This window comes from Hyperolius riggenbachi, chromosome 11 (assembly GCF_040937935.1).
Source record: "Hyperolius riggenbachi isolate aHypRig1 chromosome 11, aHypRig1.pri, whole genome shotgun sequence".
NCBI classification, from domain to species: Eukaryota; Metazoa; Chordata; class Amphibia; order Anura; family Hyperoliidae; genus Hyperolius; species Hyperolius riggenbachi.
The window spans coordinates 220,774,612-220,788,025 of NC_090656.1; the positions used below are offsets into that span (position 1 = coordinate 220,774,612).

Genomic DNA, 13,414 nt, shown 5'->3' on the forward strand with positions numbered 1-13,414 from the left:
TTTTCCTAGCGTATTACAATTACAGCTATCAATGAAACTATTTGTAACGTCTGACTAACATATGTATATATCGGCAATGAACCGATATATGACATAAGCAGGAACGCTGACTAGGAATAGAGTAACACAGGGAACAGGACTCAGAAGGATTCGCTATCTCTTCGCAGAGATGAACGCAATCCACAAACGGTAACAGAACAGGATTCAGAAGGATTCGTTATCTCTTCGCAGAGATGAACGCAATCCACAAACAGTAACAGAACAGGATTCAGAAGGATTCGTTATCTCCTCGCAGAGATGAACGCAATCCACAAACGGTAACAGAACAGGATTCAGAAGGATTCGTTATCTCTTCGCAGAGATGAACGCAATCCACAAACAGAACCAGGAGCAGGGTAACTACCTCAGCACGGGTGGTCACGGTACGCGCAACCTACCAAAACGTGCTGGAAAGCTGACTAACTGCACACAGGATATAAACAGTTAGTGTACGTATACATCAGCGACACTGATGTATCAACGTAACACAAATACAAGGAAAATAATAAACGTGTTGGTATGCATATATATTGGCAATGAACCAATATATGATGCAAAGACCAGCAAAGTATCTTTAGAACAAGAAACACGATCGGGGGCTGAAGCGACAGCAAGACTGGCTTACACTGAAGCTATGAAAACCCAAGGAAACCCTGCAGGAAGCAGATCTTTATACTGAGGTCATCCAATGGGAGCAGACATGCAGATTCCCACACAGGTGAATGATAATCAGTCACAAGCTGACAGCAGGGAAAGACAGACAAAGCTATGCAGCTTGCATGGAAATAGATCAGAACTGCCTGAGCTGCAGCACTACTACTTCCAGCAATAGCTGCTGCAGCAGCGATCATTACATAAAGCCTCTGGATCCAAAAGAGGCTTCCTCCGTCCTCCTACATCCTCCTGATCCTGTGCTGGGACCCCCGAAAAGCAGCCTCCTCGCGCATGTGCATTAGCTCCATTCCCCTTGGACTCCGGCAGAAATAGCTGAGTCCGATTTGGTCGGTGTTACTGCGCAGGCACAGATGGCTCACTGCTGCACAATGGTGTGGACCTGAGCTCCTGCACCTGTGCAAGCTACCGACATGCGTCGACAAACCCTTTTTGGGGGAACTGAGGGACAGAACAGGACGGGGATTGGGGAAACCTCTTTTGAATCCAGAGGAGGGGAGCCTTTTTTTCTCTTTTTTTTTCATTAACAGCAACATTTTTATACAAGACCAGGTCATGCAATTACATACATTCAATGAATTACCAGCTACAATGTAATCTATGCACATTAAGGCCGCTTTTTCCCCTTACTTACAGGTATACTTAAAAACAATAAAAATTACCCTTTGTTAAATGCTTCCTCTTCGATCTTTGCCTTCATTTCGGGACTGATCTCCTCGGCACAGTTGGGTATGACTGCCGGCGTTGGCACCTCACAACCCTCCACGTCTGAACCAGACCTACAATACAAAAAATACTCATTACTATAACATCAGTAAGCAAAACCCACACATCCCCCATCGGGTACAGCGCAGATATAAAACAACATTACCGGTAGAATCAACTTACAGTGTTGATCCTCTATAATTTGCCTTTAGTGCTTATTGGCATTTACAGAGGTAGCCGGGCAACCATGCTGGTCTACTGGATTCTGAGTCACACATTTGGAACAAGCATGCAGCCAGCAGGCTCACAACAGCTGATGTGCATACTGGTTCTGGTTTCATGATTCAAAAAGCATTAGAAGCAGAGGATCAGCATGAGAGCAATGCATGTATCAATTGTTAAAAGGAAAAAAAGAAAGCCATGGCACCTTTCAAATGCTTCTCACATAAAGGATACAATAAAATCTGACGATATGTTCCTAAAGGCTGTGCAATGTTTAAGGGCTCTGCCTCTGACACAGCAGACCTGGGTTTGAATCTCGGCTCTTCCTGTTCTGTAAGCCAGCACCTATGCGGTAAGGAGTCCTTGGTCTAGACTCCCTCACACTGTTACTGCCTACTGAGCGTGCCCTAGTGGCTGCACCTCAATTGATTTGAGTCCACCAGGAGAAAAGCACAATATAAATGGTATTTGTTTTGTCTTGTCTAAATCAATAATGCAAATATGATGCATGATCTGTAACCCTGCCACTTTCATGTCTGCAGGGCCAGGTTCAGGGCCAGTTTGTGGGAAGGCAACAAAGGCCCAGGCCTTGAGCAGCTGCAGCCTAAGGGGTGGCTGAATATTGAAGAGGGGCTGCTGCATATGGAGGAGAAGGCTGCAATTTGAAAAGAGAGGTTGCACATGGAGCACAACACATAGAAGAGGGGACCTGCTGTACAAGGGAGCTGTACATGAAAGAGAGGGGATGCTGTGAATGGATGTTTCATATGGATGAGGAGGCTGCACAAGGAATGGAAGGACACTGCTGCACAAGGAAGTCTGGGAACAAGACAGTTGGCCTAGGGGTACTAAAAGTATAAATCCGGCCTTGGCCAGGTCAAGGGGTAGCCAGAGGAGTCAAGTGCCTCATATGCAACAACCAAAGTAGGTGGATAAAAGAGGAACACTGGGGTCCAACAAAATCCCTGAGACACAACTAAGGATTGTAACGTGTCCAAAACCTGACTAGTTTCGGCCTTACACTGTTCTTAGGGGTTTTTGAAATTGTTTTTGCTTTGTCATCTCTCATTAATGTGGTTGCGGCCACTTGTATGGTTTGCCGTGGAGTGGGTGGCTGCAGGTCATTTGTCTATAGCGCTGAGGTTATGCAATATTATGTTGGCACCTTTTGGATGGAGAAACCTCTGGCAATTTAGCACTAGGCACACTAGGCATGAGCCTAGAGGCACCAGTATGCTAACATCACCACCCTGGAGCATGGAGAGCTAAATGGGCGGGCTGGATGGACCTGATGTAGCATGGTAAGCATGAGCACAGGGGAAGGGAGAAGGGTTTATGGGCAGCCAGAACATTTGCAACGGTTCGGCTCACAAACCAGAATTTGCACTGGGATTTGCGGGTTCGGCAGAGGGCAAACTTTAGGGTGCCAGAACTGTGGTACCTATAGGCTCTTGAAGCATAAATCCAGATCTGTCTGGCAACTGTTTGATCTAAAGACTTTTAAGGTGCCCATACACTCGTCAGATTGGCAGCAGATAGATAAGAAATGCATCTGATGATCTATCTGATGTGTTTTTAGAACATTTTTTACCAGGATAGAATTCCAATAGATTTCAGTTTGAAATCTATTGAAATTCGATCTGATGGCATTTTTTTGCCATCAGATTTCCATTAAGGCCAATGCAAAATGATAAGCAATCTCATCAGATCGACCTAAATTTTCCACCCTGCCAGTTCGATGGAAATCCATAGAAATCGATCGAAATCGGGCATCGATCGGTCGATTGGCCAACCGATTTGCAATCGATCGATCGATCTGGATCGATCGGTTGGCCAGAAAATCGGCTGAGTGTATGGGCCCCTTTAGTGTGAAGCGCTTGAATCCCACAGCTACTATTTTATTAAATGCTCTAGTTCCCCACCGCTGTGTCGTGTATCTATGCCACTGTGGTCTTCACTTCAGCAGCAGGGGTATATATGCATGCATCTGAATGTTTGCAGTTGCGCACATGCTTATCTACACAGGGGGGTTTGGATCCCATGTTCATTCTGCTGGGGGGGTTGCCCCATGGGTTATTGCTGCACCTCGGCTCAAATTTACAAACAGTGTGAAACACTGTCACCGCTGTGCTTCTCTGGATGGGAAGACAATGTGCTGTTGTTCTTTTACTGCTTACAATGGTGCACATTTCAAGATCTTGAGAGCCACATAAAAAGGCAAGGAGGGACGCATTCGGCCCGGCTGCCTCGAGTTTGACACTTGGGGTATAAACTGTTAAATGTAACAGCATGAGAGCAATGCAAGTATTAGCAACTTCAATGCAAGTATTAGCAACTTCCATTAGCAACTTCAATAGAATTATCTCATTTGAGATACGTGTTTTGCTTTTGACCTAAGTTGGCAGAACTCGTTGTGCTGCAAATATTTGGAATCCTTTCATCTCTCTCTACTAGCAGAAAATATAGAAACTGAGAGCTGAAGTCCTCTGTTATTGTCTCACACTGCCCCCTAGTGACAAGTGGCCCTAAATACACATTACAGCAGTACTAATTAGAAGCAAGGAAATGTAACAAGAAATAAAGAAAATGCTAAAATAAATTGGCCCGAAGCACTTGCAAGCCTCTAAATAAATTGGCTGCTAAAGGGTTAAAAGCAAGTTGAAAACAACCAAAAATCATTGTTTATACTATATGTCCAAATTCAGAGTTATCCGAAAGTAAATAATTTGTCCATGATTTACCATGCTTAACCCGAGACTCAACTTACAAACAAATTCAACTTACATCAAACTCCTAGGAACGGAACCTGTTTGCACTGTAATTAGACCAACTGAATCTGAACTGGAAATTTCAGCTTGACTTTTCTGTGAAGTCTTGCATTCAGGTATGGTGTGTCCTCGCTATTTGCTGTATTAATAGCCTGGTATCTCCACAGCGAACCAGTGAACACCCTGCCCCTGACAGACGTCTGTCTGACCCCTCACTGCCCAAGATTTACAACCGTGGGGCGTCTTATCTCGGCCTTTGTGTTCCATACATTAGTTTGTGTCAGTAAATCCGTTGCTTTAGTCAATCAACAATTTCCTGCCTCCATATCCGAGGGTGACCCCCGCTGAACATAGAAGAGGGCTGGGTGGGCCCTATTTATTTCCAGAGGGCCTGGCATCCTGTGTTCCCAGTGGAAAGAGCCATGACAACGCACTCCCCCGATGGGTGTGACTTCTCTCCAGTAGGAACCTTTATCTGAGCTGTGCCAAGTAGCCATGAGATCACAGAACATTGACAATCGCCAAGGGGGTGCTGGCACGGGATGGAATGCTGTGGTGCTGGGTACAATCAGACCATTATCTGTGCTTGTGGAAAACTGACGCTATATATAATACCGCTAATCACGTTACTCCGCAATCACGGCATGGGAAAATACCTTTCATGTGCAAAAGACTGAAGAAAAGACAATAAAGAGTGGTGTGTAATCCATATTTACCAATCATTAGCAACTTTTCTACGTCTGTATTAGAAATAATCTTGCTATCTCATACTCATGATTAAAGAGAATCTGTATTGTTAAAATAGCACAAAAGTAAACATACCAGTGTGTTCGGGGACATCTCCTATTACCCTCTGTCACAATTTCACCGCTCCCGCCGCATTAAAAGTAGTCAAAAACAGTTTTAAAAAGTTTGTTTATAAACAAACAAAATGGCCACCAAAACAGGAAGTAGGTTGATGTACAGCATGTCCACACATAGAAAATACATCCATACACAAGCAGGCTGTATACAGCCTTACTTCTGAATCTCAAGAGATCACTTGTGTGTGTTTACCTTCTGTCCCCAGCTTCTCTCATGCACTGAACATTACAGGCTTCCTGCAGACAGCTCTGCCTATGTCGTTAATTCCTCAGTATGTGACAGACCAGCTCCTTTCACAGCCTCCAGAGGAGGATTTATATCCAGCTCTCTTCTATCACTGATAAGATAGCAGAGAAGCTGCTGGCTTATGTAAATAAAACACACACTGGAGTGTGCATAGAGGAACAGTTCAACACTGAAGAACTTGGCAGCCTTCCAGACACAGGCCGACAAGTCTGACAGGGGAAAGATACATTGATTTATTACAGAGATGGTTATAGTAGAAAGAGCTGCAGCAAGCCAGATCACATTCGAATAGGTTTAGGAACTTATAGGATGGTAGAAAAAACGTTGTAATTTTTGTTACAGAGTCACTTTAATCTCTCTTTATCTGTATTAACCTCTTAAGGACCACAGTGCTAAACCCCCCTAAAGACCAAGCCATTTTTAGTAAAATGGGCCACTGCAGCTTTAAGGCCAAGCTGCAGGGCCGCACAACACAGCACACTAGTGATTCCCCTGCCCCCTTTTCTCCCCACCAACAGAGCTCTCTGTTGGTGGGGTCTGATCGCCCCCCAGTTTATTTATTTTTTGACAAATATGTCTTCTTTTTTTTTTTTTAAATAAATAAATATTTGTGTCCTCCTGTGCCCCCTGATCCTGCGCTATTTGACTGTAAAGTCCTTCTATCTGGGGTATATTGCGCATGTGCCACCAGGCTGCCCATGTGCTCCACTTGCCAGAAGCGTTTTGTGTCAGCGCAGTAGTACTGCACTGGCGATGCCAGACTGCGCATGCAAGACTGCTCATGGAGGAAGCCCCAGGTACTCAAAGCGCATAAGCATGGCTCTGACCAGTAATTGGTTGATTGGTAAATTGTGGTACAGAGAAAGAATTCTACAAGTCTGCAAATGCCAGGCTAAACAGGTGGCTTTTCATTCTGGATTTGAATAGCGCCAGAGACAGGGCTGTCTTTACTGGGTGTGGCAGGGAGTTCCAAAGGGTACGGGCCAGGGGCGTTGCTAGGATCCTAAGAGATCTGGGGCACTTTTGGGCACTCCAGCCGGAAAATGAGTGTGGCCACACACCAGAATATGGGTGTGGTCATGGGTGGAGCCAAATTTATATGAACTTAACAATGGTCTAAGTAGGCCTGCCTAGTGCCTAGCAACATGTTGGATGAAGCCCCCCTCTCCATTAATACAAAAACAAAACAAACAAAAAATGCAGCATATCACATACTGTAAATAGGCAGTGTCAATTAAACATAACTAGGCAGAGTTACCTGGCTTCTGTGCTGGCTGGTCTGGCTTTCTGCTGGGTGAGCTGGCCTGCCGTCAGGTTATCTGGCAGTTCCCCCATAGCATTCCCTGACCTTCTACTGGACCCCCTCCCATGCTCCCATGGGTCTGCCATTGAAGCACCACAACCCCCAGCATGCCTCCACGGAAGAACCACAGCTCCCTGCATGTCACCATAAAGGCATCACAATACCCAGCATGGCACCACAGCACCCAGTATGTCCACACAGAGACACCATAGCACCCAGCATACGTCTGATTGATGCACCACAGCTCCCAGCATGCTACCATTGAGGCACCACAGCTGACTGTACCTGGGGGAGATTTGGGGCTCCCCAGAATAGATCCGGGGCACGAGCCACTGATCTTTGGGGCTAGCAACACCCCTGGTATGGGCAGCGTGACATAAAACTCTGGCTTCAAAGGTTATGAGGTGCACTCTGGGAGTGACCAAGTTTATGGATCCTGCTGATCTGAGGTTGTGAGAGGTGTGGTGCAGTTTAAGCAAGTCCTTTATGTATGTCCTTACCTTTCTGTCAGCGGAGAGAGTGATGGGCTGGTGGGGAGGCTGCTCTTCCCACAGGGGGACTCCGACTACACACAACAGAGAGAGAGCGTTATGCTGATATACTCAGGAACAGACGCTACACCAGCTGACTAACCAAATATAAAGAGGCTCATTAAAGCAGACCTGAACTCAGAACGTCCTCTCTGCTCTAAAAGATACGCAACAGCATAATAACCTTTACAGAAAAAAAATTATTTGTTACAGTTTATACAAATCCTGCAATAAATCTGCAGTGTGTCTACTTCCTGCTTTCATGGGTGCAGACATAGGGTTAACAAATTGTGTTCACAAATTAGCTGCTCTGCCAACGCAGCCAGCTGACACAGCTGAGAGATCACATTACAGTTGTGATTAGTCACAGATAAGGTGGAATTAGACAGGCTAAACTCTGTTTTCCTTCTTTCCTGTGAAAGAGTTCAGGTCCACTTTAATGATACACTATATAAAATATACTATATTTCCAAACCACAATGTGATTGAATTGTATGTGTGTAGAAGGTATCAGTGCTGTAGATCCACTATGAACCATCCTATAACCAATCACATGTAACACCTTTTTATGAATTTGGTATGACAGAAATTTTCTGTCAATTGTGATCGAATTGTATGTACAGTATTTTGACTCTTTTACTTTTTCATAGAAAAAAATAAAAAATAAAATCAATCAATTGATTCGATTTTTTTTATACATAATTGTACCATTAACCCTTTTCAATCCTATGGCATTTTTCTCCATAGGAGCAATACTGGACATACAGTAGTCTGACATGGGAAAGCTTGCTGTCGCTAGATGGCGATGTGTGTCAGTCTTCTGATCAAAGTGTCCGACAGCTGCTAGCCCAAAGCCCAATCCCCCGCCACTGCACCATGTAATATAAATATTACGTGGGGGCCAGAGCAGTATCATCCACCTGGCAACCTAGGCAGGTGCTTGGGGCCTACTGAGTGTCAATGGGCCCACCTGCCACCTTCTGTGACCTCACTTCAACTTACCAAAAAGACTTCAAGAAGGTCTCAAATCCATTACATAGCCTAGTGCCCTATTAGGATACCCGAGGTGACATGTGACATGATGAGATAGACATCGGTATGTACAGTGCCTAGCACACAAATAACTAGGCTGTGTTCTTTTTTTTCTTTCTCTACCTGAAAGCGTTAAATATCAGGTATGTAAGTGGCTGACTCAGTCCTGACTCAAGACAGGAAGTGACTACAGTGTGACCCTCACTGATAAGAAACTCCAACTATAAAACACTTTCCTAGCAGAAAATGGTTTCTAAAAAAAGGAAAGAGATAAAAAGGGTCAATAGTTTATAGATTTTAGCTCTGGCATACTTCAATGAATGTGTCATTGAGCAAAAACAGTAAAACAGTTAAAACTTAAAAAGTAGATTTAAACATAAAATAAAACTGTGGAATATCTTAAAAAGTCATTTTTAGGAGAAGGAAGATAGACACAATTGTTTATTTCATTAGTTTATTTTCTCCCCGGGTGTCCTTTAATCCATCTTTTGTGGGTGCATTTGGGTTGATTACTACGGGCACTGCTGCCAATATATCTAGCCAGGCATGGTGCAACCCTTTGTTGATGGAAGTGTCTGAAAAAGTCCTACACTTTATTCCTCTATAGTACCACGCAGCACTGTGTAATAATGTAATTACGCTGGCATTCTTGCAAGGGGGCAGAGCTTCTGCATGCGAGCTGGTGCTGACCTCCCCAATGCTTGGTCACCCCCTTGCTCTAACGCAAGGAAGTACAGAACCTCCGGATCCCTGCAGCCACAGACTGATCACCTACGCCCTCCCCAGTACACCAAGAAAAGTCAAGTGCTGAGTATCGAAAAAAAAGGATTGGTAAGGGTTAATGGGCATCTGCACAAATAGTTACATGGGTGAGGTAATTCAGGTCCTGCTTACCAGGGAAGCCAGGGTTGGGATGGGCGATGAGTTTGGGGACTGTCCAGGGATGTTCAGCAAATTAAATTTTGGCACGACTGCAACGCTGACTCTCCTCCGGGGCATGTTCTGTGGAGCAAGAAGTACATAAGCTTGGTGAGCGAGGCACTTTGGTACATTATAATATTGTTTTAGTTATGCTCTTATCTCAGTTTTATTAACGTTGGGCCACCCTTACCCTAGTAGTCCTTTAGGGCCAACCTGGTCATTTGCCCCAGGGCCTCGATCCAGCTCCTCCCATGTTATCTTTTATTCCTGGCAGGGGCGTAGCAATAGGGGGTGCAGAGGTAGCGACCGCATCGGGGCCCTTGGGCCAGAGGGGCCCCGAAGGGTCCACCATCTATCACAGTATTAGCTCTCTGTTGGTCCTGTGCTCATAATAATCATTTCTATAGATACTATGAATAGTGGTAATCAGTAACAAGCTGCTCCCCATCCCCTTCCTGCACCTCTGACACTGGGGTTGTCCTTGGCAAGTTTTGGTGCGCCGTATCAATTGTTATGTATAGAGTGCTTGGGGGGGGCCCATGTAAAACTTGCATCGGGGCCCACAGCTCCTTGGCTACGCCACTGATTCCTGGTCATGTGACACAAGCTAAAGTTCAAGTATGCTGCCGTACCTCTAGTGTTTGCACTTCAGCTTGTGTCACATGACCAGGAAGAGAAGAGGACACAGGTAGGAGGAGACCACCAGCATAAAGGAAACCACCAGACACAGGAGGACACATGCCAGCAGAAAGGGTGAGAGTACTGCCATTTCTCTGAGTCGGTTACTGCCAAACTGAATGCCGCTTCCTGACAAGCCGCCGATCAAGCAACATTTTCCATCCTGTGCAATCATCCAAATCGATCGATTCTGGACAGAAAACGATTGATCAGGCAACATTTGCGTTTTCTAGCAGATTAGATCACAATGATCACATTTGCCATATATGAATGGGTAACATTGCCTAGTGTATGACCAGCTATATAAAGCAAGCATGTGGTCATAAAGGTATTTGGTCAGAGGTTGACCTCAGTTAAAACTGCACAGTGACACATTTTTTTCCTTAGCTACAACCGCCAGAGGTAGAACAGTTGCAAAGAGTGTGCGAAAAAGCTCCCAGTGTCGGGTGGAGTTCTGCACTCTTGACCACTCTGGCTATTGGTCCAAAAAACTTTTTGCTGACTAATGGGTTCTACCATAGTGCACGAATGCTGGGATATGTTTTCTGGCCTCTTCTATCTTTCCTACTTTGAATATCACTTGCTCACACCTGATTGATCCACCCACCAGCTGAGAGGAGGCTGCAAATGGGGAGCAATACATGAAAAGGAGTTCATAAAAGAGTGGCGCTGCAGCATATGGATGTTACACATAGAAAATGGGTCTGGACATGGAATTGAAAATCTGGCATTTGCTCCACCCACTAGCTGAATCCAGAGTGGAGAGGAAGCAAGCTACACCACATCTTGTCAAGCACATTGGGCCCATGAAATGGGTATTCTGAGCACTCCTTCGCTACTTTCTCTTGCTATTTTTATGGGGTTTATATACAGTAGATGGGCTTTATATACTGTAGATGTTAGCTATTGAATCACTTTAAAAAGTATGAACAAAGCTATATACCTTGCCGATAGTTAGCGACATGGAACGAGAAGAGCGGGGAACACCATCATCTGCGAAGAGAACGCAAAGAAAACTTAGTTAACCTTTTCTTCTTTGTAAGTCGAAGGTTGGTTGTAACACATCTGATTGGCTGGGTCGCCCATTTCCTTGTTACATGTTGGGAACGCCAACAGTGTAAAGCTGCAAACACACTTCCTTCATCGAGTGTGTGTACAAGCCAGATACTCAGCTAAGATGGGCCAAAATGATTGTCCTGGCCAAGAAACATTTAGCTTGTGTACAAGGCTTGCCCAAGTCTAGGTGTGAGAGTCTAGTAACTCAAATGAAGCGCCTGAGGGATTTGTCAAAAGCGATATATATATATATATATATATATATATAACTATAGAAATAATTTGACTCCATAACCTTTGTCTTGCACTCAGGGCCGGTTTTAAGCAAAGGCATTCTAGGCCATTGGTCCTGGGGGGCACCATGCCCCTGATTAAGCGCCACCCCAAAACAAAGCCACACCTCCCAAATGAAATCACGCCCCAACAGGTGTTTGCACCTCCTTCTGTCTCACTCTGTGTCCCCTTGTGCCTTCTTCAGTCCCCCATGCCATCTCTGCCCCCTGTATGTCCCTCTGTCCCCCAGTGCCTTCTTCAGCCCTCCCCTTTGTGCCTCCTTCTGTCTCCTTGTGCCACCCACTGACTCTCTGTGCCGCCTCTGCCCACCTCCGTCTCCCTGTGCCTCCTTCTTTCCCCCTTTGTTACTTCTTCTGGCTCCTGTGCCTCCTTCTGTCCCCATTTATGCCTCCTTCTGTCCCCCTGTGCCTCCTTCTGACCCCTTTGTGCCTCTTTTTGTCGCCCAAACTTGGTCTGTCAGAAACATGGCTTCAGTCAAATCAATTCCGGTGTCACTCATCTGCTGTGGCATTTACCAGTTCCGCTGTAACTCCGACTGGAATTCTGATTGGCTAGTTTTTTAAACTCCATTAGCTCCGCGTGGTCCTTCTCATAGGTCCTCTTCAAGTTGTCCACATACTGCATCATCACCTCTGTGGCCCTGGACATACGTTTTTCCTGGACAGAAAAGAGAAAATAATATAAGGCAGGGATGTAAATATGGGTAATATGGCACTATAGCAAAGCTCTGAGCAGCTAATGTCTGTGCCAAATCAAAGACTCTTGGGATCCTAAAACAATATTCATATTTAATTGTTCTGTAAACACGCTACCGTTTGTTTGTGTGTAACAGATAGGGCCAGCCAACACTACTCCTATGTGTACAGTACTGCAGCAAGCAGCGGAACAGCAACAAACAAGTACAACGGATCTATGCTCTCATATAGTCAGGGGCGTAACAAAAGCCCCAGCAACCCCCACCATCACGTGTGTGTGTGTGAGGGGGGATAGGAGCTGGAACTGGGGGGGCTGTCCTGCAGAGTGCTATGCATTACCTGCTCCTGGCAGCGATACAGGTCCTCTTCACTTCTAGTTCAGTGTACAAGTGCCGTGCAGCCAGCCAATCACCATGCAGCTTCCATCACTGTCATGTGACATGGGACTGGAGCTGCATGGAGATTTAATGGCTGCAGAGCACTTGAAAACTAAAGAGTAAGTAAAGAGGTTCCTGTATCCCCAATGGGAGCAGGTAGTGCATAACTTCACTGCGGCTCTGCATTATGCACAGCACTGGGACCCCTAGCTTACAGCCCACCCTCCTCCTTCCCCTCTGATGGAGGTTGTGTCTGTGTATATGTGTGTGTGTGTGGGGGGGGGGGCAAGGTAGTTACTCCCCTGCACATAGTCCTGTTCAGATAACTCCATTGCGCTTCTGTCCACTGTCCAGACAGCTGATGAGCTGCCATTTATGAGATGAATGGCACACATCTGCTCCAGGCCGTCAGTGGCGTTATATACCTGTCAGCAAAATCCACATCTTTGAACTGGCCCTAAAAAAATAGCAGCTAAACCTTTCTGTTCCTTCCTATAAATTTCCTTCATATATATTGAAACATGTATTGAGTGGTTTTCTTTTTTTATGGAAATGTGCTTATTAATAATAATAATAATAATCCGAACATTTGTATAGCGCTTTTCTCCTTTCGGACTCAAAGCGCTCAAGAGCTGCAGCCACTGGGACGCGCTCAGGAGGCCACCCTGCAGTGTTAGGGAGTCTTGCCTTGAACTCCTTACTGAATAGGTACTTGACCTAGCCAGGATTCGAACCCTGGTCTCCCATGTCAAAGGCAGAGCCCTTAACCAGTACACTATCCAGCCACTATTATTAAAGTACAAATGGATAAAAGAGGGTATCTTGCCTAGAACATAACGACCTGCCGACTACGCCAAATCTAGTGATAGACACCAGATGTTCTAGGGCTCTGCATCCAATCCTTGAAAACTCCAGACTCATTCAGATTGAAGATATATCTAGTCATGATTGTCGGAATAATTCCTTTTTCTACACACTTAGCAAACGTACATAGCTAATATCAAAGGCACTA

The 13,414-nt window shown here is 45.3% G+C and overlaps 2 protein-coding genes across 4 annotated transcripts in view; one reads left to right on the plus strand and one right to left on the minus strand.

Moving 5' to 3' along the window:
* The window catches only part of LOC137537658 (CD276 antigen-like), a 401,520-nt gene that overhangs the window by 109,029 nt on the left and 279,077 nt on the right, over window positions 1–13,414 (plus strand). The gene's annotated exons all lie outside the window — the stretch shown is intronic.
* Window positions 1–13,414, minus strand: part of IRAG1 (inositol 1,4,5-triphosphate receptor associated 1) — a 205,557-nt gene that overhangs the window by 17,516 nt on the left and 174,627 nt on the right. The window contains exons 14-18 of the mRNA XM_068259568.1: window positions 11,846–11,987; window positions 10,924–10,973; window positions 9,276–9,383; window positions 7,320–7,384; window positions 1,374–1,490 (exon numbers count right to left, since the gene is read on the minus strand). Coding sequence (XP_068115669.1) covers window positions 1,374–1,490; window positions 7,320–7,384; window positions 9,276–9,383; window positions 10,924–10,973; window positions 11,846–11,987 — 482 coding nt within the window. The remainder of the gene's footprint in view (window positions 1–1,373; window positions 1,491–7,319; window positions 7,385–9,275; window positions 9,384–10,923; window positions 10,974–11,845; window positions 11,988–13,414) is intronic.